Source organism: Octodon degus, unplaced genomic scaffold (genome assembly GCF_000260255.1).
Source record: "Octodon degus isolate 3935 unplaced genomic scaffold, OctDeg1.0 scaffold00030, whole genome shotgun sequence".
Classification (NCBI taxonomy): Eukaryota; Metazoa; Chordata; class Mammalia; order Rodentia; family Octodontidae; genus Octodon; species Octodon degus.
The window spans coordinates 19534037-19561251 of record NW_004524606.1 but is presented as its reverse complement, the minus strand read 5'-3'; the positions used below and the strand labels follow the sequence as shown (position 1 = coordinate 19561251).

The window sequence follows — 27215 nt, the reverse complement described above, 5'->3', positions numbered from 1 at the left end:
TCACATGGAGAATCAGCACAATCCAGGCAGTTGCCCCAGGTGATTTCCTGCTGAGAGCCAGCACCAACCGGCATAGGTCTACATGCGCCATCCTGGCTACTCCAGCCCAGTCAAGCCCCTGAAGGCGTCAGTCCTAGCCAAAACCACATGGAACAAAGGAACTCCTCAGATGAAATCACCCCATAGAATACTGACAGAAAATGAAAGGGCCATTGCTTCCATCCATTAACAATGGACAGGGGGAGCTTGGAAGAAAAACAGTGTAAGAGAATTAGCACAGGTCCAGCTCTGCAGCTTTAAGTTGTAACCTTGTTGTCTCATCTCGACAATTCCTTATCTCTACCATGGACATAGTACCTGTCCATCATAGCTCACAGGGCCCAAATGCAGCACTTTAAAATGACTTCTTAAAAGTAACCCACCCAGCAAAAAGGAGTTGGATACCAGTCATGTTTGTCTTCCTACTTAACTGTGTAGCCATGAACTAACTCCCAACCCACCTAATGCCTCTGTTTCTGGAGATAACAAAAGTTCACTCTCTAAAAAGGAATCAAGTCATCCTTTTTCTCAAGCACCTGCCTTTTTCCTCAGATCATCCTGAAGAATAAACCAGAAGAATGAAGGGCGAGTTTGGGGGATAAAATTGTCTTGGTTCAAGTCTTACTTCTGCCATTTACTGTTTGTATCAATTTTAAGCAAGTTTTCTAAACTATTTTGAGTTTTAGTTTTCTCATATACAAACATGGATGGTCATGATACCTAGCTAATAGAGCTGGCATAGGATTAAGTGAGATGAGACAAGAAAAGCAGTTACACATAATTCTTGGCACATAGCACTTAATTTTTTTTTTAACTTCTTAAAATATCACACGCTAAAATTCACTTTGGTATTCAGTTTTGTGGATTTTCACATACGTGGACTGGTGTGACTAGCACCCAAAGCAGGATGTACAAATTGATCCATCCCCCAAAAGACCCCTTTGTGTTATTCCTGTATAGTCAAATCTGCCCTTAGCCTCACTGGGATTGTTGGTCTATATTCTCCATCATCAGAGTCTTATCTTATATAAGTACTACATAAATAGAACCATACATACTTATGTCACTCTTTGTGACTAGCTTCTTTTACCATATTTTTAATTGTGTCTAAATTAATGCATTTATCAATAGCTTTTTCCTTTTAATTGACAAGTAGTGTTTCACCATATGGATACACTATGGTTTGCTTGTTCAGCACTATTATTTCTAGTAATTATTTTCATAAGCCAAGGAAGGTTTCAGAAGTAGAAACAGCCACCCTACATCACTGGACTCCAAGACTCCTTGGGTAGTAACCACTGACTGTTGAAATATCCTGACCCCAAGTTACAAGGGGACCCACAAGTCTACCTTTCCCTCTCATTTGATAGCCTGGGGACAGAGATAGTTTCCATAATCGCACACAAAACTGTATTTGAAAGCTGGTCTCATTTCTCTTCCTCTGTGTAAGACACAGGTACCAAACCCTGAGAGGAGGTGCTATTAATCTAAGGGCTACCTGTTCTCCTCCCTTTGGACAGTCAGTAGAGTTCTAGAACTATGCAGCCTGCCTGCTTCCCTGCAGTTGTCCTTTCCACCACCTGTCCTTGGAAAGAATACATCTCAGGAAGCCTACTTGGCCACAGACTCGTTTTCTTCCTACAAGGTACACGTCATGCTGAATGAACAGGAAGTGATAATGAGCGGTAAGTTCCAGTGAGCTCCAACCTTTGATGGATAACAGCATTTCAGCAATCATTAACAGCTCCCACTGCAGGCTTATCCAAAACTAGGCTAACCACCCAGCTGGTCATTTACTACTTTAAACTAGCTTATCCACGGCAGCACAAAACTCTGAATCACCATCCCTGGGGCATTAGAATTCCTGTCCTCAGCTGGCCCCAGATGCAACTCTTGTTCCACATCATTTTCTCTAGAGAAAGAAGCCCAAAGCCAAGGGAGATGTCACAAGCCAACTCTAGAAGACATTTTCCTGGCATCACAGGCCTCCTATGATGCAGTGGGCCAGACTGGTGCCCCCAGATGTCATTCATGGGATCTGGGATGGAAGCAAAAGCATGAGCCCAAAAGGCCATGCACTCCTGTCCTAGCAAGGCGCCCACAGGCCACAATGTCCCAGTCCCCCCAGTGAGCACCCTAGCCCCCAGGACAGAAAGAGAACCACTGCTATAGTTCTCTTGCAGCATTTTATCTGGATCCTGAGCATATGAAGCATAAATGTGTGAAAACACAAAACTAATATTCATCATTACTACAGGATAAAGAACTTGAAGGAAAAACAAGTTTTGTGTGCCTTGCCATCACCATCAGGGGTACACTGTGAAAAACACGGCATCTCGCCAGAACCCCAGACTTCATCTCCCCAGTGAGCTTCGGCGCTGCCAGCCTCAGCCCCCGCAAGCTGCTCCACGCTTCCTTACTTCTTAATTAGTGGTGTCTTCAGGCGTCTACTCATCCCCAGGACAAGAGGCCTCTAGAGTACACTGTGGCCTCTGACCATCTCATCTCCTGTGCCCAGTCGGGCACCATATCAGCCAAAAGGCAGTCAAGTGTCAAGGGGTGGGGGCTGGGCCTCTGCAGATCAGTCCAATTGTGACACTTTATCTCCCTCTCTTTCCTGTAAGTTCTGACAGGGTCCAGGCTCTCACTTCCTCACCCATTCTTTCTTTTTTTATGAGGTACCACTTAGGCACAGTAAAGCACATCAACTTTGTAAGTAGGGCTCAGTGTATAAGCATATACACATTCATACAAACCAGCATCAGAAGACACAGCTGTATTCCCAGCATCCAAAGAACTCCTTCGTGACCCTTCTACAAATTATCTTCTATGTAACATAACCAAATTATGACCTCTGTTACCAGGAATTCATCTGGAGCTTACTACTTCTTCCCTAAAATAAGGCTAATTTTACTTATAACAATAAATTTGATTGTATATATTTAAGATATACAACATGGTATTATGAGATATATATATTCAGTAAAGGTTTATTACAGTGAAGCAAATTAACTATTCCTCATCTCACATAGCTTTCCTTTGTTTTTTGCTGGTTTATTTTTGTGCAGCTAAAATCTACTCATTTGACATGAATCCCATACATAGTCCAACTTTGTTTATCTATAGTCTTTATGTTGGATATTAGATATCAAGACATGTTGATAATATACATCTGCTCCTTTGCAAATTAATTTTTAAATTACCGAGTACCTCCTCCTGGACCCTGCTTCCTCTGAAGTTGCTACATGGTTTCTGCATACAAAACCCAACCCCATCATGGGTCCTATTCCCTCTCTAGCACCAGGCTCCTCAAGACCTAATCCCTGCTGTGAGTACAACCCCAGTGCTCTCTTCTCTGGGCCTTTGTTTCCACAGAATGTAAGCATTTCTCTCCATCCTGAAGGCTCCATGCCTAATTTCTACTTTGCAGAACCACACCCATCCTTCAAAGCACAATTCATCAAAAACAACAACAACAAAACCTCACAAACTCCTCTCACAGATGTTGCTACTTCTTAGGTGGCTCCCATGGCCACCTGACTCACAGCTTTCTCTGCATCTATGTGCATCCTTGTTCTTGCTGCTCAGTTTCTTGACACTGAGCTTCGAGAATTATAGTATTTCTTAAATTAGTAAAACTTTTCTAAAATTTGGAAAAGAGAATGGATGATGTAGGGCTTCTCCTTTGGCCAACTGAAAGGGGTATTTCCATCAACACCATTGATATAAACATACCAGAGCTATAAAACCCCCCAAAACTGGAGATACGTAAGCTCAGGATAAAATGGTCAGCTGTTCAGTGAATATACTGGTTTATGAAGACACTCACTACATTTTCCTTATTCTTCATACTTTCTGTGCTTGGAAAAAATCTGCACGGATTGACTGGATCCAGGACCCAGAAACCTCACTGCCCTGTGTTCCCCAACAAAGCAGCAGGTATACAGAAAGTGCTCAATAAATAGTTAGCTCAATTCATCTAGTCACAGGAAATCCTGCCATTCAGGGGTGAAGAACTTTTAGCACTGTTTCCATTCCAACATAGAAGCCCAGAGACCTTGAACACAGTGAGTGAAAGACAATATCCCAACTAGAGGAAGGACTGTAGGACCTCACCACTCTCACAGGCAGGCTCACAGGTGACAAAATCAAACAGCAAGCCCAACATGTTACAACTCAACATGCCCATGTGACAACAAACTCCAGACTCTGACATTGGAATGAATGACTAACTCATTGTCATAAAGCTGAACTTAGTGTAATGCATAATATTACAAACTTCAAAAGTATGTGCTGCAGCAAATGTGGTGTAGAGGGCAAGAAGAAAGGGCCAGAGTAATGGGCTGAGCAAGGCTCAGGGGCGCCCGGCAGGCAGAATCAGTGAGGCTGAAGTCCAGCCTGTGCTACAACTGGCCAAGCTACAAGGGCATCTGCCGCAGGAAGAACACCCTTTTCTGATCTTCACAAAGAACTTCAATAATCTAGATAGTGAATTCTAAGCTCAAGAATAAATCAGATCAAATATAAATAGAAGGTTGAAACATGTGAATGATATAGCCATAAAATGTATGTATGTACACATATATACTCCACACATATGCAATTAAACCCTATGCAAAGGAGCAAGAAGAAAGATAAGAGCAGGAAAAAGGGGCAGTTAAAATGTTTAAAGGAATGATTTTAAATACCACCTCTAGTTAACACAGTGGCATGTGACTGTAGTTCCAGTTACTTGGAATGCCCAGGCATAAGGATGAATCATTTGAATCCAGACGTTCTGAGATAGGTTGGGGGAAGACAGCAAGAGCCCATCTCTTTAAGAAAAAGTCATTCCTTCTCAAAAGTTATATTACTTATATAACAATCAAACTGGTTTCCTTATGAATTTCTATCAAATTTCTAGTTTTTAATATTATTTCAAAGTAAATGTTATACCCAGTTAAAAAAGACTGCTTATCTTTGACTTACTGTGGCTTTTTCTTATTAGTTACAAAGAGCTTGCTTTTACTAAACTTTCAGTTAAAAGGAGAGAAATTTATAGAAACCAGCTGCGGCATCTATTGATATAAAAATTAAATTTTCTATATAGCACAAATAGTACAGATTCTCTAGTTATTCAGTGACGAGATTCTCTATATTCCTGATTAAAAGCTATTAAATAAACTTTATGAAGTTATTCTTTCAACAAACATTATAGAGTACTTACTATGCCCAAGACTCTGGGCCAATTTTCTTTTTTTCTTTTCCCCCAGTACCATGATCAAAGGGCCAATTCACACCATCACCACCACCTCCCTGCTGCCTGGTACCAGGGATCAAATTCAGGACCTCGCATTTGTCAGGCAGGCACCTATGCCACTGAGCTATCTCCTCAGCCCATTGAGCTATTTTTTTTGTACATTCTCAGCATTATGTCAGTTTTCAAACATAACAGGTTTGGGACCATGTCTGTCTGAAATGACTGAAAAGTCCCAGCAAGGTATGAATAGTCTCTCATGCATGTTTTGGCACCTTCCAAGTTCCTGGCCCCCAGGAAAAAATCTCTACCTGCTCGGAGAGATTTGTCCCAGCTGCCAAGCTGCTTCTTACCTGGATGGTGGTGTTGCCTCCTTCCAGAAGGGCAATGGCCAAGAGAATGCTTTCATGAAACACTCGGTCACTGGTTGCATTCATTATGAGGTCAATAACCAGATTGGAGGCTCCTTCCTTGTCCAGGTGACACTGAACCTCTGCCAGACTCATCTCACCCCTACTCATGGAGCTGGACCCCGAGCTTCCCCCTAGGGAGAGACAACATCCTTCTTACTAAGTGGAAGAACAGCAGCTAACATTTTCGCATGTTCATTGTACATCAACACCATTTTATGTACTAAAAAATGCTTTATCTCTTTTAACCTTCTCTATAACCCCACAAGGAATGTACTGATTGTCAACACAGACAAAATTATTGTCCAATGCCACTTAGCTTGTAAGTAGCAGAGACGGTGTTCAACTCAGGCAAAGAAGATCAAGGATAAATGTGTTTCCTTCAAATGACCCAAAGCCATGCACATAATACTCTCCCTTATATTAAAGCACAATGACTTGGAATAGAAATATTAAGAACTATCTCAGGGGGCCAGGGAGATAACTCAGTAGAATGAGCATTTCCCTGGCAAGCACAAGGGCCTGAGTTCAATCCCTGGTCCCCCCCCCCAAAAAAAAAGAACTATCTCAAAAAACAGGTCAAACTTAAACAATTCTGGCAACACTCCTAAGAAAGCAGGCTCTACAATCACTATAGTCCTCTTTTCTGACAAATGCACACTAACCCCACATTTATCCTTCTGCACCTGTGTATCCACTCATTCTCCAGTTCCTCAGTGATTAGCATGGAGTCAAGAGCTGAAGATATAAATGAACAAAAGAAATGAAATCCTGTCTTCACAAAGCTTCAGGTGAGATGAATATACTTAAGAGACATCCTATAACTTTCAGAGGAAGGGATTCTGATTGTGTTTGAAAAGCATGAGTTTATGTATTTAAGAACATGTCCTACACTATTATTGGAAGAAATGAAAATATTAAAGCACATGGAGAAATAGCCTGATCCATTTCAGAAAGCAGAAAATGATCTATCAACCTTCCCTGTAGAGCTCAACTCAAATGTCTCCACCCTGACCCTGCTTGTCCATGGCTTTGACCCCTCGATTCTATAGTACAAGGTCAAACTTGGGTTGCACATCTCTGCTACAGCTTTTTAAAGCAAAATCTCTCTTGAAGTATGTCCCTTTCGTGATGTCTCCCAAAGGCCTCATATATTTGTTGAATGACCCCACAGTACAAAGTAAAAAGAAACAGCTTTGACATGAATGAGGAACTTCTACATGAGAATCATGGGGGAATTTTGAATGTGAAAAGCTGACTTCCTGTTTGTGGGATATCCTGAGAATTGCATCTTCATGGAAGCCTGCTTCACATTTCCATCTGGTGAGAAAGCCAAGCTCTTTCCCTAAGGTTGCTAGGACAGATTTATTAAACACTAAGTATCTTTGTGCTAGCTAGCCAATAATCATAAGATGCAATCAAAAAAGCATTTGCACTTTGAGCCATAAGCTACCAGTTTCCTTAAAAAAACACACTCAGTAGCACTCATCATGTAGCTCAATATTTTCTGACTTTTGCCCATAATTTACTTAAGATAATTTGGAGGCAAGTGTGAAGCTGTGAGTTTGATTTCTGGTACAAAAAACCTAAAAAGATAATTTACAGTAACTTTAATGAATTGTTTTTGAGCATTACTGCATGATATGTGCTTCTACTCCTTTGTTTAGTTGGGATAGTACAGTACCTATCCAAATAATGGGCAACTTGGAGCTGAGATGAGCTCAAGAGCGAAAAGTGCTCGGAAAAGACCCTTGCATGCAGTAAGTACCTAACAAGTGACAGTCTTTAACATATTGGCTATCAATGTCCTTATCACTTTATGAGAAGGCACTACTCCTGATGACCACAGGAAACTGTTCAATAAAGTCTAGTTCCTTGAGTTATGCAATTATCATCAAAAGGATCCCTGCATAAGAAAGAAGGACTAGAGGCTTAGTCAGGATCTAACTGCAGGGAAATGCTATTTTGCAGGCAAATACACTTAGATATCAATTTGACGGTCAACCAAAATTAAAACAAGTTGCTATATAAAGCACACTTACAACATAAATTCATTGAAGTTTCAAGCTATTAAGCAGAAACATGCAGTACCATGTGACACACTTGATTCACACATGCAGTGGATTAGCATAGCACATAGCCTACCTCCTCCCCCAGGCCTGCTGGGTCCTCCAGGTGTCAGCGGGCCATTGCCAAAGCTGGTAAGGCTCTCTCTTCTTCCTGAAGGTCTGATGTTTCCATAGTAACGGTTGACCAAAATTTGCCTGAGCGCCTCACCCTTAATTCAAACAGGATAATGAAATCAGGTTCTGAATTTAATGCATAACTGAGCAACTCATATTGAAAAAAAAAAAAAACCCACTGGAGAACTAAGGCATAATTGGCCAATTTTCATTCAGTGAAAAAATAAATGATTAATATGAGCATTTGAAAACTCTGAAGTTGGCTTCAATGTTTTCTCAGAAAACCAAATCATGTTTTTAAAATGACCACCAATCTAGAATTTTAAATATCTGAAGGATCCACTCACACACTTATAAACATAGAAGAGTAATTCTAATGGGCAACTAACAATAACAAACAAAAATCCTTTCAATTAAGCTAATGAAATGTGAACAAACTGAAAATTTTACAGGTGAGATTCCTCACAGCAATATAAAATTAACACCAAGTATGAAATCCATTCTTCAGGTCCAAAGAAAATATTAAGATATAAGAGTAAAAGGGTAAAACATGACATAGCACTATAATAAGCCATCAGGAAGCCTTCTTAATCAAGACAGTCAAAGGGCCAAATGGTGAGGATGAAAATGTGACAGGACACACATTAGTGTCAGATATCAAATATGTCAATCAAAACAAGCAACAAAGGCAAAATGAAATACTTGGAATTTGATTTAAAATAATAAAGGAGAAGAAGGAACAGGAGGAATATAAATAAGTTCAGAATGGGTAAGGATAGTTGGTAAAGCTGTATTATGAACAGGGGCCAGTAAAATCCTTCCAGCTCCTTGTTCATTATAAAAGTCTTAAGAATATAAACACCAAAGGAGTATTGGACAGGTGATATAATGACTCTCATAACTGTAGCCAAAATAATTGATTTTTTCAGCGTATGAGGGTGCATCTGCCAGCCAGCAGACAAAAGCCGGATCTGTTCTCAGCTCTATCACATTTACAGTCATGCTCCTAAGGGACTCCAAGACCACCTCCTGATCTGCAAATTTCTAAGCCAGAGGCTTTATGTTTATGGGCTGTTTCCCAGGGACACAGAGTAAGGGAGAGCTCCTCTGCTGTATCCATAAGAGAGGTTAAGTGAGAAGTCTAGCAGAGAGAGGCGCTGAAATTTAGCAGGTCTCTAAAATGGAGGCTCAGAGTTCTTCTGAAGGGACTGTAATGTTAACTTGAGACAGCAGAATTTCAAGTGGGTTTTTTTTTTTTTTGTAAGTTCTGAGAATAGGTCTAGAGACTCCAAGTGAGGTGTTTGCAACACAAGTTAGGAGGGAGCAGACAGGCGGTAGATGCATCCTAAGGGATGCAGGAGACACAAGAAAGAGGAAGAAAAGAGGAAAAACTAGATGCTGTCCACAGTCAAAATTACACAAAGATCCAGGGCTATCCTGCCAAATTTAATTCCTTTATTTCATCTCCTTTGTATCCTTTGATGCTAGTCTAATTCTTCCCAAAATGGAATGGGCCAACAACTGAGAGAGGAAGGTAACAGGAGGGAATACTGATTTTTAAATAAATGTGCAAGAAATTAATGAGATCCGAATTTTCTCTTCTCTATTCTACCCACATTGTATTTTCCTTCTGTCAGTTTATGAAAATCATTTCCCACCTGGACTGACTATAAATTCAAAATTACAAGGATGCTTCCAGTGAGAAAGTTACGTGCAATGTTTTAAGTATTTTTAAAATGAACTTCTTGCCAGTGAGAAAAAGTTTCAAAAAAAATGCCATTTCCATAAAAGATACAGCTTCAATAGTGTTCCAATCTCAGGCACCAGGACAAACACATTATTTCTCCACAGCAGTCACTGAGAAATTAGGAATTTAAAGTGCTGACATCATTAGAGAAATATAAATTTTAAAAGAACATTGAAGTAAGATTACTAAGAAATGGGTGGATGTACCTCCATGTTGATTTTTTAAATTTTTTTTTAACATTTATTTATTTGTGTGTGTGTGTGTGTGTGTGTGTGTGTGGCCAGCTCAGCCCACCAGGGGGCAGGGCTGGCTGGCATGCGGTGCTGGGGGATCAAACCACGGTCCCTGTGCTTTGCCAAGCTTGTTCTAAGTAGGTGCTTTAGACCACTGAGCCATCTCACCAGCCCTCCACGTTGATTATAATAGGTTAAATACGATTGCCCATACCATCCATGATTCATCTATGGAACTTACTCTGGGTTAGAGTAAGTTACAACAAGAGGAATAGGTGGCAACAATCCTTCCTAAGTCTCTAGCTGGTTCCCCTCTGACACCATGAGAAAATTGTCTGAGATCTGGGTTGAGATCACTGATCCACAGCCACAACAGACAGCCCAGGTACCCATCCAGACAAGAGTGTGCAAGACCATAGGGATGAAGAGTCAGAGTCAAGTCCAAGGAGGTCTGATGGGGACCAGTGAACAAAGACCCATCCCTGGGCTCTTACTACACTACTACTTAGGGCCAAAGTGACTCAACTAGATTTTCACTCCAGGTGGTTGTTTTTCTTTTCCTTCCTTGAGGTTTTGAAGGTAAAGAGCAAGACCTTTTTCAGTTTGCAATCCAACCAGCAGGAGACAGAAAGGAGCGGGTGGACTGCAATAAGGAAGTCCACATTTATGCAGCCTGTATGCCAAATTGAAAATACAGAGGGATCGCACATTAACATTCTGCTTCTCGTTCAACAGAAAAACCCCAGCAGTTTCTATAGCAACTGATGCTTCAAATGGTACATTTTCTCCCATAAGAATGATCACAAAATGTGCTCATTATGGGAAGAAAAGGGGGAACCCCTCCAACACACACACACACACACACACACACACACACACCCCTACAAACTTTATTCCTCTCTTAAATATAAGGTGTTTGGCAAACATTCATCTCACCTTCTCTGCACAGGTAGTTAATAAACGGGAAAAAAATAGAACAAGTGAAACTTATTTTGCTTTTCCTTAAATAACAAATGCAATTTTTTTTAAGTACAAAGATTAAGAATTTTAGGTAGAAGAGGACTGGAAAAGAAAATGCATAAGCATTATTAAAAGTTATGCAAATACTAGTGTGAAAACTTAGGTTCTATGAAAGTTCTTTTGTTTTGAGTCATTGGTTTAATTCAGGAAAAATTAAAATTTGCAGACAAAAGCCTTCCTAATCATGACATAAATTACTGAGTAGTACTATGCCATTCATGATGTACCAGGCTAAGACATCTGTGTGCAGAGTACAGGGGAAATGACTTCACAAGTAATTCTGCTGCTTTAGCACTGGTGTGCAACCACTTCTTAAAAATAATGCTAGTTTTCCCCCCAGCAGTTTACACTTACAGTGTGCAAACAAATATCAGATATTTGCCTCCAGTATTAAATTCCTTACATATTAATACCTACCTTTGAGAAAAGAAAAGAAAGTTTCACTGGCAATGTCACGTAAAAAGCTACAACTGGTAGACCAATGATATGGAATAATGACAGCAAGTTCCCACTTTGCTCCTCCATTAAGGGTTTCATTTATATAAAGTAAGCTAGCAGCTAATGTGCTGCATAGGAATACAGCCACTAAGGAGTTAACAGTGCCACATAACAAGAGTAGGGTAGTGACTTTGGTTTCCCAGATTTCAGCTACTTAAAGATCATGTGCTTCACACAAGATCACCCTCTCACATGAGCAGTGAGTCTCTCACACCTGAGTCAGCAGTAAGGTAGCAGCTGGATTTAAAAATACCTTTCTTTTCCCACTCCTGCTATCTACAAAATCACTTGGGCATCTCAAGCTGCAAGGTGACTACAATACAGTATCGCTACAATGCAGTGTCGGAAGCCTTGAACTGTGCTTGAGCATTTATGCACAATTGTTTATGTGATTCCCCCAGTGTAACTTTCCTAAGGGAAACCAGTATGTCCATTTTATAGCAGAACAAAGTGCCACATAAAGAGATTCAATAATTTGCCTTGAGTCACACAGCTGATACTGTTTCTAGCTCCACCATTTTTCAACAGAGTCCCTGAGAGCTTAGGCTACAAGGGACAGCTATGTGTTTTCACCAGCTACTTCCATATCTGGGATAGTTTTTCAGGGCCAGGTAAGGGCGGAAAAAACAAGAATGTAAATTCTTTGGCAAATGAGCTACAGGTGATAAGAGGATGTTGGAGGGGAAGGGCTCCAGTTCCGTGCTTTGAATTTTGTCCAAATCCACACTCCCTAGTAGCTATTTTCTACTCAAACAATCATGAAAAATCATAAAGTATATTTCTCTATCAAATCAAGAGAACAGAAAGGATGTGAAATGTGCTGGACTGGGTGAGGGCCAGGGGTGAGCAGAAGGAAGGTGTATCAGGCAGCCCATTTGTCTCAAAACACAAATTCTCCAGGATACAGATGACTACAACTTCAAGGCAGTCCTCAAAACAACTGTTTTCTACCTCCATGACCTTGGGCAAGGTGTTTAATCTGAGTCTCAATTTTCTAATCTGTGAAATGGGGGTGAAGGTCTTATCCTTGGGTCAAAGTAGCATTAAGAAAAATGAATGAATAAACATGTATAAAAGTCTTAGCACAATACCAGCATATGATAAGCTCTCAGAAAAGCAGGATATCTGGTTATCTTCGCCAAATGGATAAATCAAGACTGAGCTCCATGATCATGTTTATTTATATAACCTTGTAGAAAATGGCTTGGCAGTGCATAATGAGCACAGTAAGACGGTACCTATCCATTGGCCTAGGAATTCCCCGTCTAGGGATCTATTCAGAGATGCACACATTTGTTCACTTCCCTGTGAAAGGAAAAAATTACAAAACTCTTGCTCATTTGGGGAACTTTAAACAGCAGTAAGCTTCCAAAGACTTTCAAAAAAGGTTCAGATACAATATTAAATCACAAAAGCAGGGCATAAAATGTATGCATTTAAAATAATCCTAACGACAACACAACTATCTCAATGCTTCTGGGGACACATGTTCCCATGCAAATGTGGTTGATGGAAATATGAAAACACTAGCAGCCTTTATAGCTGGGCAGTGTAAGTAGGACCTGCTTTCATTTGACTTTTGTGTTTACTCTAAGTTATCTGTAACAATCATCAGCTATTGCAGAAAAAAAGTTTTTAGACTGCACCTTAAGTAGAAAGCCACCACAGGAAAGGGGAGGACATGAAAAGCTTCCTTAGTCATTATTTGGAGCCTGCCTGGGAACAGTGCTCTGCTCAGGTAGAAAATAGGCAGAACTGCCAGCTAGTTTCACTTATATGCAAGGTTGTGATTGGTCCTGAGCCAATAAACATTTCAAAAGTATCAGCGACAACAAAACTGTCTTTACATCACAGTCAGTGGCTGTAGGGGGGAGTTCTGATCATTAGCTCTGGACACACAAGACTCAAAATTACATACCCTTTTATGGTCTTCCAGTTGCCTCAGGGGTGGACTTGGTTCAAGTTCCTGCTAAGCATGCAGAAATTCCATTTTAAGTTTGACAGTCAGGAGATACTACCATTCTTCAGCATTAGTCATAAATCAAATATATCTCAAGCTTGGATTCAACCAAGGTTACACAAAAAAATAGGACTGTTTGAGGTCCCTCCCCCAACAATGCTCGACTACATTAGACTCTGCTTAATAACTGGCGGAAATCCCCAGTCCTATTGTACCTAAAATGAACAGGTGTATGACTTGCTGGCCAACACTATTTTTTTGCAAAGAATATGAAACAAAAGTTCTATATTACATTATCCCCAAAGGGGTGTAAAACAAGACCCAACCAGGCAGTTACTTATGATTTATACATGCATTATTTCATAGCACATGCCAAAACGACATCAGCACACACTTCTGCAGACACATACAGACCACAGCTCTTCCCAATCACCAGGAGACAAGCATACTAACCAAAACTGTTAGTACAGAACTCTGATTAGAATGAGACAGGGTGATCATCAGAAAACAGCCACACTGCAACTTAGTTATTCCAGTGTTTGTGTTTCATTTTTAAGACCATCAGTAGACTTTTTAAAACAAAGTACATTTCATTGTAGCTTGAGCTTATGCAATTTTAGAACAGTATCTGAAACTGTTTTAACACCTCCCCTTAAAAGTTTCTCCTTGCTGTTACAAACATTAAAAATTTCTAGTACCTCATTTAGTGAGTGTAGCTGGTGGCAGGAAGGATAAAAAGAGTGTGTTATGAAACTACAACTTAGCAGTTTCTACTGTACATTAATATTTGGAATTTCAAAACTCTATCATATTAGCACAGGAGCCAGTCAGTTCTGTATCGTATACAGATCTCAATGCTTCAAACTTTTTCAGTGGACAAGACAGCTGTATATGAAGACTTTCCAAGAGCCACATCCCACACCTGGAGGATGCTTGGGTCAGCTCCACTTCCTGAGGACTTCCTTTCTACACTGCAAGCCATGTATAGTTTAACAATGATCAACTTTCAGCCAGCTTGAGACCTCCCTCCCACAACCCCACTGGGACAGACATCTTGTCACAACAATGCAGACACTCAATCAGAACAACTTAATTACCCATATTTGCTTACACAGCAAATATAGGTGAGTGACACACCTCTGTGGAGTTCTCGGGTTCCGGAGTTTGTGGCAGCTAGTTGGAAGTAAAATGAGGCATGTTAGTTATAGCATTTGCACTCTGTGGGCCACAGAAGTCCAGAGACCAACACTCAAGGACAAAACATGAAAGGAACGATCAAAGAGGAGGAGTGCTCGCTGCATCAGGGCAGTGACTAAGGTGACCAGACACTTGCTCTTCTAAATTACACTGAATGTGGTTGTGCTTGAAGAGACAACTGGCCTGAAATGGGAAACATACATTTAAAGTAAAATGGGGGGTGGGGTGTCCAACTACTAATCAAGAAGGAACAATGTCTGATAAGGCCTCAAAAGAGGAACCACTGCTCCTGGGCATTGTGTTGAACTAAAGAAAGGAGGAAAGTGACACTGTGCATAATAGCAGATGCTCAGCACAGGTGAAGGGGTAGGATTTCCAAAGTACCACTTTCCTGGGACAAGGGCCTTTTGCACATTGTCCGTTCTCCTGCCCTCCTTTCTCACATTATGTCCTGCAACAGCAGGTCTTGCCTCAGACTTATTGGATGGCATGTCACCATCCAAGCATCTCTGGGAAAAGGGAGCTTCCAGCATTAAGGGCTATGTTGTGTGATTGTTGTACCCACATATTTCCCTCCAGGGCTTCATGGCCTCAGCTCTTTGGCCCCACTCCTGTCACACACACTTCCAGCACCTGCTCCTTGTTTACAAACTTTTTAATCCACAAAGGAGAGACAAGAAGAAGTGGCCAAAGGACACGCAAGTGAAATGTGATGGTGTGTGTGGTGGCTGAAAGGTGTGGCTGGAAAAAAGTCCACAGTTCCATGTGAAGACAGTGCCACGAATCTGTCCAAAGGACACGTGCTTGGAGCACATAAGTGATGTCAGATCTATTGCCAAACCCTGCGTGAGTTGCCCTAGGCCTAAGTCATGCACGGGTGGCATGGCTGACTGGTGCAAGGTACAATCTGGGGCCATGGAATAAAGCCAAGGCTCACACTCTCAACTGTGTGACCTTGGGCCTCAGCAGCAGCACACCCCTGCCAGGGCCAGAAGGTGACTGTCAGAGTAGGTGCTGAAAGCCTGGCAGGACTGAAACTGTTAAATCTGGTGGTATCTCAATCCGTCTCAATGTAACCACTGCAGTAGTTTGATCCCAAGATGGAAAAAATCCTCCTAATGCATAAAGTTGTTGTCATATAACTAATAACTAATAACTTCTCTAATTTCCTGAAAGGTAAAATGAAATGAAAACAGGGATTAAACTACTTCACCAGAGACAAGGAGGCATATGATACGTTGATCACTCAATTCTGGACAGAGACTGTCACACAAAAGTCCAACTCAAGGAGAACATTTCCTTCCGCAGTATTGAGCCTCCCATTAGGGGTGCGGAGGCAGAGAATGGTCAAAAGAACTTGAGTATGGCAATGAAAATAGAGCTCAGACAGGTGTACCTTCAAAACTACATAAACAATATGTGATCCAGAAACACAATCTAACTCTACTCTTGCACTCTACATGTTTTAGGCTAATGAATTAAAATTGTATACACTTGCTTTCCGCCCTTAGTACAAAAAGGATGCAGTTTTAAAAAGCAGAATTATAGCAACTACTCATGTATTTTAGAGCAGTCAGAGACACAAATGGATAAAAAGTATTACCTTCTGCCACTTGCATCAGACACATTTCCACTAACATATCCTTTTGGTCCATCTCATATGACTAGAAGGATCATAGGAATTTCCTGCAGGAATCCATAGGGATGCCCTCTTATTCCCCTGCCAATAGGAACCAAAGCCAAAGCGCGATGAAATAAGAAATGACATCCTAGCTGAAAGGTACAATAGATGCTGTGAAAGGGAAAGAATCTGTTCAATGGAAAGAAAAAACTGGGATGAGGAAAAGGACAAAAGAAAGAAAAGAAAAAGATCTATCTGTCTATCTATCTATCTGCAGGATAGCTTGGATAACTATACTACTGATTTCTGCTGGTCTAGTGAAAGGAGCAGTTAATGCTTAATTTTTATCTTTTTTTTCTTAATTTCTTATACTTTTTTAAAAATTAATTTTGCATGTTTATATCTGGTAATCTAAATAACTAATTTGAAGGTAACATTATGTAATACAGCAACCATTGTCAAATTCCTATTATTTTGTTTAGTAAAATTATATATTGTTTCTAATGGTTTTTCCTTTTCTTTTTACTATTTTGTGTTCTTTTTAAAAAAATCAGAAAATTGAAACTTAAAAAAGAAATGGCATCCTTTTCTATTTGTTTTATTTATTTATTTATTTTGGGCAGGATGCAGTCTGGGCTCTCTGTGTCCAAAGAAGCATTTTGAATACTTTGCACTTACCACAGGTAGTATTCTCTGCTTCTCAATTACTCTAAGAACAGAGGTTTGTATTACCATATATTTTTTCATTGCAGTAACATTTCTCCCTAAACAACTATTGTGCTTGTTTCAAAATCAGTTTCTTTTTAAAACAAATATTAAACTAATTAACTATCTTTTTTGTTCCTTTGACAATCCCATGAAGCCGTTTAAGACAGTAGAGGGAATGCTTTGCAGCCCTAGGAACCCATCCAACAACCAGAGACAATTTTTAATGAGACACATGTGGGAAGCAGAATGGAGAAGCAAGAGCACAGACCAGCACCACACAGCAAAGGCTTGCCCAGGTGCTGGCCCTGCACAGTGGCACTGCCTTGGGACACCAAGGAACCTCTTTAGGGTCCTATCTTTTCACCTGTTCAAGGACCCTGGATCAGACATTCTTTCAGAATCCTTCCACCTAAAATATTAAGTATCTCTTGGTATATTTTCAGTAAGCTTCATTTCATAAAACCTAATACGCAAATTCCCTACATACAACCTATTAGTAGGTGCAGCTTCCAGGCATGGGAAAGACCAGAGTAAACTTGGTACGTAAGTTGGAAAAATAACTATAGTCTATACAAGCATTTTCTCCAATGAGCATTTTGGTCACAGGTCTTTGAGGATAAAGTGATTTTTATGGCAGAAACTTATAATTTTTATGAATATAATAAGCTATGTATAGTCATAGAAGATAATAGCTACATAAATGCAATATATAATATCCAAGGTAAGGAGCTCGGGATATAGCTCAGTGGAATAAGCACTTGCCTGGCAAGCACAAGGTCCTGAGGTCAATCCCCAGTACAGAAAAAAAAAAAGTTTAATATCCAAGGTAAAAGATAATACTTGATGAATACATTAATATTCTATTTTTATTATTAAAATTTATTTTTCATTTTCCCCCCATGAATAGTGAAGTTTTTAGCGAACACGTATAGGGACAGTGTGGAGAAAGCACAGCTGAGTCTGAACCTCACAAGTCTCATCCTCTTCTCCCCTTCATGCCAGGATCACTTGCTATACTCAGTGCTGATACCTCAAACCAAGTCTCCCAAACCAACGAGTGGTTAACAACAATCAGACAATGCCTAGTTAGAACTCAGAAACCAACTGAGTATTATCTCTAAATACCTCTTCATATTTACTCCTTGATCTTAAGTCTTTCAGTGCTTTCAGATTAGGTCAGTCAAATCGAATTTAATAGAAAAAAAGTCAAAATGACTGGCTTAGAAATAAATTCAAACAGTATCCCATGTCACTGAGTCCTAAGAGTCCTTCCTGGAGGAAGCCAATAACCAGGAGCTCCTAACTACCATACTTTAGTAGAAACCAGATTATGAACACATAAAATGGTGAGGTGCTTGTTTTCAGTACATGAAGTACCTAATAATTTATCAAAAGATGCATTTCTCCTATGAAGAAAATTATACTTTGTAATTCTTGAATGAAAATAAGTTCACAGACCAGGGTTATTATTTCCGTCCATCACCCTGCAGCATCAAGTGTCATATTTAACACCTGCCCATCTTTCTGTCCCACCCATCATTTCAAGTCTGTCTGTTAGAGAGACCACTATAGAGCCCAGCCGGGAAATGCCCTTTGTTTTCTGCTGCCCTCAACAGGGAGCCCTCCATAACCCGGGGCCTCTGCGATTTCTCTTTAAGTAGAATATCTCTGCATGGACTGTTCTAGCAGAAGCTGAGCACAAATCAAGAAACGTAACTGTTATGACAGCTCTAGATATCAGCACATCAAAGGAAACTTATGATCTCCAACTCTCTGAATCAGTCTCCAGTTCCTCTTTACCCACATAACCTCAGAGGAAGGAAACAAACAACAGCAAATGGGTTTGCAAATAAGTTTGCTGGGCCTCAGCCTCATCAGCTTTTGAGAACTCTTCATTAACTGAACAGAAAGCTTTAGAGAAGAACAAAATAAAATAGAAATTATCTAGCATTTAGAACAATTTTAAAGTTTTACATCTGCTAATACAATTTTCTTTATATTTGTTTTGAAAGACAGAAATAAATATAAATTACCTTGTTCCAACAATTTAATACTACCTGTGTTTTATAAAACAAGTTCATCAGAACTTAATAGCTTACTTAGTTCATTATTTTAAAAATACATTGTGATTTGACTGATACAATTTCAGTGATTATGGAATAATCTCAGTATTTAAAAAACAAACAAACAAAGTTTAAAAGCCTTTCACACACTATGCAATAGCTTCTGTATGCTCTGAGTTGAGCTTGCTCTGTGGTTGCCAGTGTCTAACAGTAAACAGCCTGCTGCATTTATTGGCAATTACTGCTGAAGGTCACACATCAGCAGTGAGCCTAAATTCCAGGAAAAAAAAAAAAAAAAAAAGCTCTTATGTAACTGCCGCCTGAGTGTTGGCAGCTGCCCAACTCAGCAGTTCACAGCAATGTAAAAAAGTAGGACACCTCACCCAGGGTTGGACGTCATGAGAACGCCCCCTGAAGGTGAAATTTAATAATTCTTGTGGTCTCAGTTTTTCTTTTTTTTCCCCTGAATTTTGTCAAGTTTGCTGTCAGTGGCATCCTTCACTTACAGAAGTTGCATGAGGTGAGACAAGTTGAAGGCCCAATAAAAGCAGGCAGCAGCCACCCTGGATAAATGGGAATGTCAGCCTTGGTTTTTTTTGTTGCAAAGTAATAAGCAAAGTTGTTAGCTGTCCTTAGAGACTCCACATGCCAGTAATTCAAAGGAGGTAGTATCTTAAATGCATAGAAATGGACACACGTACTGAGCTACTTTTAAACACATCATTCCTGTCTAAGGACACACAAGCCAAAGTTAGGTGGACTACTGCTGTGCCACTCACTACCTATGGCCAAAGCCTGAGTATATCATCACAATCATTACTTGATTAGCGTGACACTTCATAATCTAGAAAAGTGACCCATGCAATCGTCTTTTGAAGCTACTCCCCCATACCTGCTTGACCTCAGAAGCTACTCTCTATTCTGCTTATATAAGAAGACCCTAGATCATATGTGCTCAGAATTCCATGTACTTTTCCTTTCTAACATTTTTCCATGACTGGCATCTGTCATTTTGCATTAATTTTTATTATCATTTTTCTCTCCATCAATACTGTATGCTTGAGCATGGCAGACACTCTATTTGAGACACTAATATATACAGTCCCCTAATGCTATGCCTCAAGTGTACCAACACTCAAAATCAGTTACAGAAGTGTCTTCACCATACGCTGGTGTCAGTTTAAAGCCAAGAATGAACAGATAAAGGAACTTCATGGATTAATGGAAACATTCTGTCTTGATGTCAGGATGGCCACTCAGGATGCAAAGATCTGTCAAGCTTTCAATTTAAGAAGGGCTGAGGGGATACCAATGGAAGCAGTGTCCTTTTATCCACCAACCCCACCTGTCTCCCACACTGCCTATGGAAAAGATCTAATTGAGGCTAAGGCTGGGGACTCCGCTTCTTTACTCTCCAAGAAACAAAAACGAAAACCCCTCCTGTTCTTGGTATCAATGAAATTTTATTCTACAAGACAGCTGAGAGGGCCAATTCCATGCACGTCTCCTACAGGCAATCTATGCCTCTGTCCTCATTTCACCCTGGCTTCTCAAAGCCCTGACAGGGATGCAGTAGGTAGGAACCTTTCTCCAAATCACTCACCACCCATGTCTCCTGACCTGCCCATTTGGCCTTTATACACAAAGGGCGGCAGCCCTTCCTCAGTCAGGAGTTATAGGCACCAATCTTTCTCAGGACCTTTATCCAGCCATGCTCAGGATTTGGAATGTGAGGCTGTAACTTTGGTGTGAGGACTTCCTGGCCCCTGGGCAGGCAAGCGCTCTCATTGAACCACTATAGCAGTATAGCTGTAAGCTGCAGGCTTCCACTTTGACTAAAGGCTTGCTAGGGGAGAAACCAGAGGAGCTGTGGTAGTTTCCAGAACTACATCAATGATGAAGACCTATCAGTCATCTCTGGTTAAAGGGCCAGATCCAATGCGCTGAGGGACTGAGGGACAGGGTGTTGGTGTCCAATACCCTGAGGGACTGAGGGACAGGGTTCTGACGGTTGCCAGGGGTAACAACAGCGGAGGAGATTCACAGTTGCTTCCTCAGGGAATTTTCAAAGAATCCAAGTGCCTGCCAGAACATTCTTCTTTTATAAACAGACAGTATTCTATTTCCTAGACTATAATTATAAACACACCTGCTCCAACTGTGGAATCTTTCCATAAGCAAGCAATAAACTCCCAGCCAGGAAAACCAAGTTGTATCTTGAGTAAGCAAACACATCAACTGATTACTATGGTGCAAAATAGTATATTAATAACACTGCAGACTGTGATGAGAAAGGTTTTCCTTTCCTTGCTTAATTTGTACTTAAGCAAATAGAAGCTCAACCTCAATAGTTCAGAGAGAAAATTTAAATCCATGAGGCATTCACACCTGTAGGTAGGAAGAAGACTAGTAAAGGGCTCCAGCATACAAATTCAATAACCTTAAACAGTAAACAGCCAAACAGCCAAAATCACTGTATTTGAAGCAATCAATTAAAGCACCATGCTCCCTTTTGCTTTTCTCACTTGTACTCCTCCCAGAAGGTGTGGCCTCCTCACCCATTCATGTCTATTAACGTAAGTGAAACTGTGCATATGGAATTTAGTGTCAGGCCAGTGAGAGTTGAGGCGGCCATGTGCCAGCAGTCCTAATGTGACGATTTCCTTACTGTGTGGGCTAGGACTACCCATTTAATCTCTCTGCACGCCATTCCAGAGGCAACTGGACCAAAGCCATAGCCATGCCTGTGGCTTGCAGTTTTGCATCTGTGGTTCCAAGTCTGCTTGGGTACATGCTAACCATTTCTCAGTATCTTTGAAATTATGGTACATTCATTGAAATAGATACTATAATAGGTAATATGTTCCCATCCAAAATAAGTTATTAACTGGTCTACCAAAAGAAAGAATACACTTCTAAAATAGACTGCAAAAATGATTCTAAACAGCCAAATAAAATTGTGCATGCTTGACTTGCTATTTGATTAAATCCCCTCCATTATATAGCTTAAGACCTCAAATTAATTGTTCTAGTATATTTAATTACCATGCATCACCACCTAAAAATATGGCAAGGAATGCTGAAAAAAATATACAAAGTAAAATATGTAATAAGCTCCGATATCCCAAACGAAACGGCCACTCACTTGTTAGTCTCCAGAGTAATTCTGAGTGAGTACAAGTAATTTCCCACTGGATGACATCTCAGCTTCTGGATTTACACATAATTTTCCTAGAAGCCACACAGTCTATTCCTAATGCTACAGTGGAAAGTCTCAAAAAAAAAAAAAAAAAAACCCTTTAGAACTCAAAACTGTCTTCTGAAATCTTTATACCCCTCATACTCATTACTTTTCAACACACACACATCAAGAGAGTAGTGGTTGTATTTTTCTTTCTTTCTTTTTTTTTTTTTTTTTTTTTTTTTTACTACTTTCAAGTATGCCAATGCAATCATTCTCTCTGTGTCAGATGCTTCACATACAGCTAGAAAAGCACTTTATGGTAATATCAAAATTGTGTTAAGAGGTAAGTTAATACCAAGTTATCAACTACAAATTCAATTGAGATTCTAGACAGTGAATGATTGAAATCTTATCACAGTTTAGAAAATCTTTATCTCGACTCAGATGGGATCTTCAAGGACGAATGGCAAACAAACTCATGGGAAACGCTAACAGACAGGACAGACTCCACTCACGTCCAGAAGGCACGTTACACAAACTCAAATACTAGATGCTGTAAAGACCAGAGGACAGGGCTCACTGGAGGGGTGTCATGGAAACACTAGCATGGAACACGCAAAACAACAACAAAAAAAAAAACAACAGTAAAATTAGGACCTCAGCATTATCCAATTCATCAATGGAAATTTGCTGGAAAAGAAAAAAGGGGGGAGAAAAAGAAAGATATGTTAGGAAAAGGAAAGACAAATGTATTCTTATGACTGTTTTACCTGAAATTATTATCAAACAGTGACCATTTAAAGTAGTTTTGGCTTTATGCACACTGCCACAGGTCACAGTGACATCTGCCCTGGAACAAATGGGCAAGATACTGCCATGCCTTATTCCCATGCCAGGCATCAAAGCCCATAGTCACTTGGCCAAGCACGCCAGGAGCCTCACTGCTGCCTCTAGACCCAAGAACCCAAGTCTAGCTGCAGCAAGGGCAAATTCCCCAAGCAACTTTTTGTTTGTTGTTTGTTTTTCAGAAGAAGGTAGTAAAGAATAGAATAAGACACTAGAGTATGATTAGCTCAGTTTTACAGGAAATTCTTTCTTTAGACTCGTTGGGCTCAGTCAGAACCAGCACTGACTTCCCAGGGTAATAAAATTACTGGTGACTGACTGAAGCAACATTTCTCCTGGGATGATCAGGACAGACTTAAGTGCTATTAGTAACACAGCATTTATTCACATCAAGTCTAATGGAGATAAAAAAAAATAAGAGAATTATTATAGTTATGCTTGTTTAAAGATAGATGAGTGATCTTCAAGTGATTTTTATTATTTCATTAGTGTTTAGTGTACTTTGCAAATTGAAGCAGCTTTCAGAAACAGTAGCTAAAAATTGTAGATGAACTTCATTCACATAGAACAGACAGGCTTTAGCAATTAAAGAAGAGCTAGCACTTCACATAAAATGAAAACCTTACTATTACCTGAGGCTTTGTGCACACTAGTACTGAAGCAGCTGCTACTGTTCAAAGGAGAAAATGGAATTTTACATAAACTGTGGGTTATCTTTTTACATTAATTTCTAGCCTCTGAATTTCTTGCCAAAACTCTAATAACTTATGTCAACAGTAGCTTAATGAAAAACTTACCACAAACTACAGAGTAGCCAATATACAAAATAACTATGTTCCCTTTTAAAAATGGGTCTAAGGGGCTTGAAGATTTTCCATGAGCTACAGAGACATTTAAGTTACATTTTAGAGATACTTAGCTATGGGAAATCTTGGTTTGGTTTTCCCTTAAACAGTTTCACTTGCATACTAAATTCAGAGTTTAGTAGGCAGAGCACATCCAGAGTGTTCATAAAATCCTAAATAATTTAAAAGTTTATTCTTTCTTTCTTACTTGGGTGAAGGGCATTTGAGGCAGAGTCTCACTGAATATAGTAGCCCAGGCTGGGCTTGCACTTGCAGTTCTGCTGCCTCTGCTTCCCAAGCAGGGGATTACAAGCTAATGTCAGCTTAAAGTTTATCCAGTGTGAATACCCAGGACAGAAAGATGCTATAACTATCATACAAAAATGTATTTCCCCATTATTTTCATCATTGTTTTTAATGTCTCTTCATTTGATATTCACCCACCCTGAGAAGAACAGAAATTGCTGATCCTCTGCACATAGTCATAACAGTGAAAGGGGCTTTTCACTCCTGACAGTCGCTATGCTTTGGGTGAGCCCCAAGGCCCATGTGCTGGAGGGCTGCACCTCAGTGTGGCGATGCACGAGTGTGGCAGGGCCTGGTCACTGGGGACCCATACTAAAAGGAATCAGCTCGCACTTGTGGGCCTCAAGTCAGGTCTCCCAAGAGCGACCCTGAGCCCACCGGCTGCCATCTCAGAATGTGACCTCCTGATCACACCAGGCTCCCCCATGGTGCCAGCCACCACTGGCCCTGGTGAGAGGCCAAATCCACGGGGATGCCTGATCTTGAACTTTCAGCCTCCAAAACTGGGAGCTAGAAACATCTCTTTTCCTCTGTAAAGTAGCTGCCTTGTGTATTTTATTATAGAGAATGAAAAGCAGATTAGCACAGCCATCAGAATTCAAGTCTGGTAGCAATCTTCTTCAATCAGTCACTGACTTGGAGCATCTGCACAGTTCCTGTCCAGGTGCCTGGAGCAGTGGATGCAGACAAGTGGACCAAGCACTTACTACTTACTAATCTGACTCCTCCCAAGGTATCTGATCAAAACTGCAGGGTTTGGATGGCTTTGGGACGATCAGAATTATTAAGGTTGGACACTTTTCATTTGCATCAGAAATCAGAATTGAGCTAAAGCTTAGATATTTAAGTTCTGGGTAGTTAGTAGTCTTGGGGCCACTGTTCCCTGTCATTTACATAGGCATGTAATGTAATGAAAACCTTCACATTACTTCTGTAAGTGGACTTCAAGACACTCAGTGGGGCCAGTCTGTTCACTTAAAATGCACTGATGAAATGCTGGTCTTTGGGGTCAGAGGGTCTGGGTCTGAATTCCTGGTTTACTTGTTATGAGGGGTGTGACCCCAGGTAAGTTTCTACACCTTCCAGAGTCTTCTCCTTTGTTTTAAAAGCAGTTAGTAAGAATATTGATATCTATCTCTGAGGCTGACTAGAGATAAGGTAGGGGCCATGCTTAATGTAATAGTTGGCACATATCAAGAAGTCAACAAACGTTATCACTGTTTCAAAAGACAGAAGAAACTAGTAACCGTTAAAAAGTGTAAGTCAGTCTCACAGCAGTTCTGGTTTGTTTAGTCTATTTATGAGTGAAGCTCTTGAGGGTGCTTTGTTTTTGTTTTGTTTCAGGCAAGCAGGCTTATATAAGCATGCCAACATTTTTGAGGGGGATAGTAAAAAATGGTTTCAATTTCTTTTTTAATTAGTCACTTTGATTATATCCTAAATTACTGAACGATAGTGAGAAACACACCTAAGTCTCATCACCTGTGGACTGATCACTTAAAAAACAGACCAGGAACTTGGCCCCTATTACCAGGGAAGTGCAAAGGGCACCACCCTGAGATGCAGACACTCCAGGCTATTGTCTTGCACCCACTACAGACATTCCGTGTGACCACAGTCATGCCAGTCTTGGCCCAATCTGCTCACAGGCAGGAGTCATGCGATTCCAGGTGGTGCTAGCAGCTCCTTCAGACCCAGCCCTGTCGCTGTGAAGACTCAGGAGAGGGCAGAGGAGCAGTATAGCTCCAGGCGTCCCCAGACAGGGGTCAGTTACAGGACAAGTTCCACTTAAAAAGCAAGTGAAAGGAAACTGAGCTGGGAGGAGGAGAACTGTTTCAGTACCCAGGCCAAAGAAGACCTCATATATTTTCAACTAAAGCCAACTAGCTTGCTGAATAAAGGTTAGCTCTTTGGCTCTGACTGAGTTCCACCCTTTAAACAGCTGCCTTATCCTGGGCATCAAGCTTCTTTAGTTAGACAAGGACAGACGGTAAACTACTCCATATATTTTTTAAGCGCCTTTGTGAAACAAAGTTAATACCACCTATCAGACAGGGAGAAGCAAACACTGTAGTGCCCTCCACCCTTTTGGCAACTTCCCGTAGCTGAAAGGCTCAAGAACCTCTTCTAAATCCCTGGCTATGGCTAATTAGCATTCATAACAGTCAAAGCATGGGGCAAGGAGTTTCAGGTTTATGCTGCACATCTGCAGGCTGCTTACCAAACATGGCTTTCTAGGATGTACTTCTCTGTTTCAAAGCAATTCCCATCCTTGTTTATCAGGATTTTATTTTTATGAACAGGGATGACAGTCCCAATCAGCTTAAAAAGAAATATTATCTTTCCTCCCAGCCTCTGTTTCTTGTAACTAACTTGTTTTTCTTTTCTTTTTTTTTGGTACCAGGGATCGAACTCAGGACTTTACACTTGTCAGGCAGGCACTTATGTGGCTGAGCTAGCTCCTGGTTTTATAACTGATTTCTTCACCAGCTGCAAAGTGACTTGAGCAAAGGCCCAAGAACCTCTTCTAAGTCCTGGTAACTTACTCTTCCATATTATCTGCATCTATCTGTCGGTTCTGCATCAATTTTAATTTTTCCATCTACTTTCCTCTATCTACCTGGGCTGCTATTGACCTCTGTTTTCATCCTTTTTCCTTTAATAAGAACAAGACCTACCTAGGTTCCGATATATTTGTATGAATAGTTTGTCTCAGCATTTCTCACCTCAACCAGGGTCCTTTGCTTCTATTGCTTATATTCATAAACTCAAGCCTGGCAGGTTTCTTCCACAAAATACCCACTGAGCTATAGAAATCTATTTTCTAATTTCTGTTCCTATTGTTGATTTTATATACTTTAAACATTTAGAGTAACATTTAAAAGCCTTCTAATTTGGGTGCAGTGCAGCCAATGATCAGTTAGGATTAGATACTGTTTTCTTATCCAAGGACTCTCACACGTTAAGTTGCTCTAATATTAATAAAAATATTATGTAGATTAGAAAGCACACTTTTATATTTGTGATGATCTAGCTGTCACCACTCATTCTGGCAAGGAAAATGGTGATTTAATTTCAAGGCTTCTTCCTAGAATTGAAGGAGTTTTTTTTTTTTTTTT

At 40.3% G+C, this 27215-nt stretch overlaps 1 protein-coding gene across 1 annotated transcript in view; it reads right to left on the bottom strand.

The window, feature by feature from the left end:
• The window catches only part of Itpr1 (inositol 1,4,5-trisphosphate receptor type 1), a 381954-nt gene that overhangs the window by 105207 nt on the left and 249532 nt on the right, over positions 1–27215 (bottom strand). The window contains exons 40-43 of the mRNA XM_023713283.1: positions 14464–14499; positions 13285–13335; positions 7831–7963; positions 5629–5819 (exon numbers count right to left, since the gene is read on the bottom strand). Of these exons, the coding sequence (XP_023569051.1) occupies positions 5629–5819; positions 7831–7963; positions 13285–13335; positions 14464–14499 (411 nt within the window). The remainder of the gene's footprint in view (positions 1–5628; positions 5820–7830; positions 7964–13284; positions 13336–14463; positions 14500–27215) is intronic.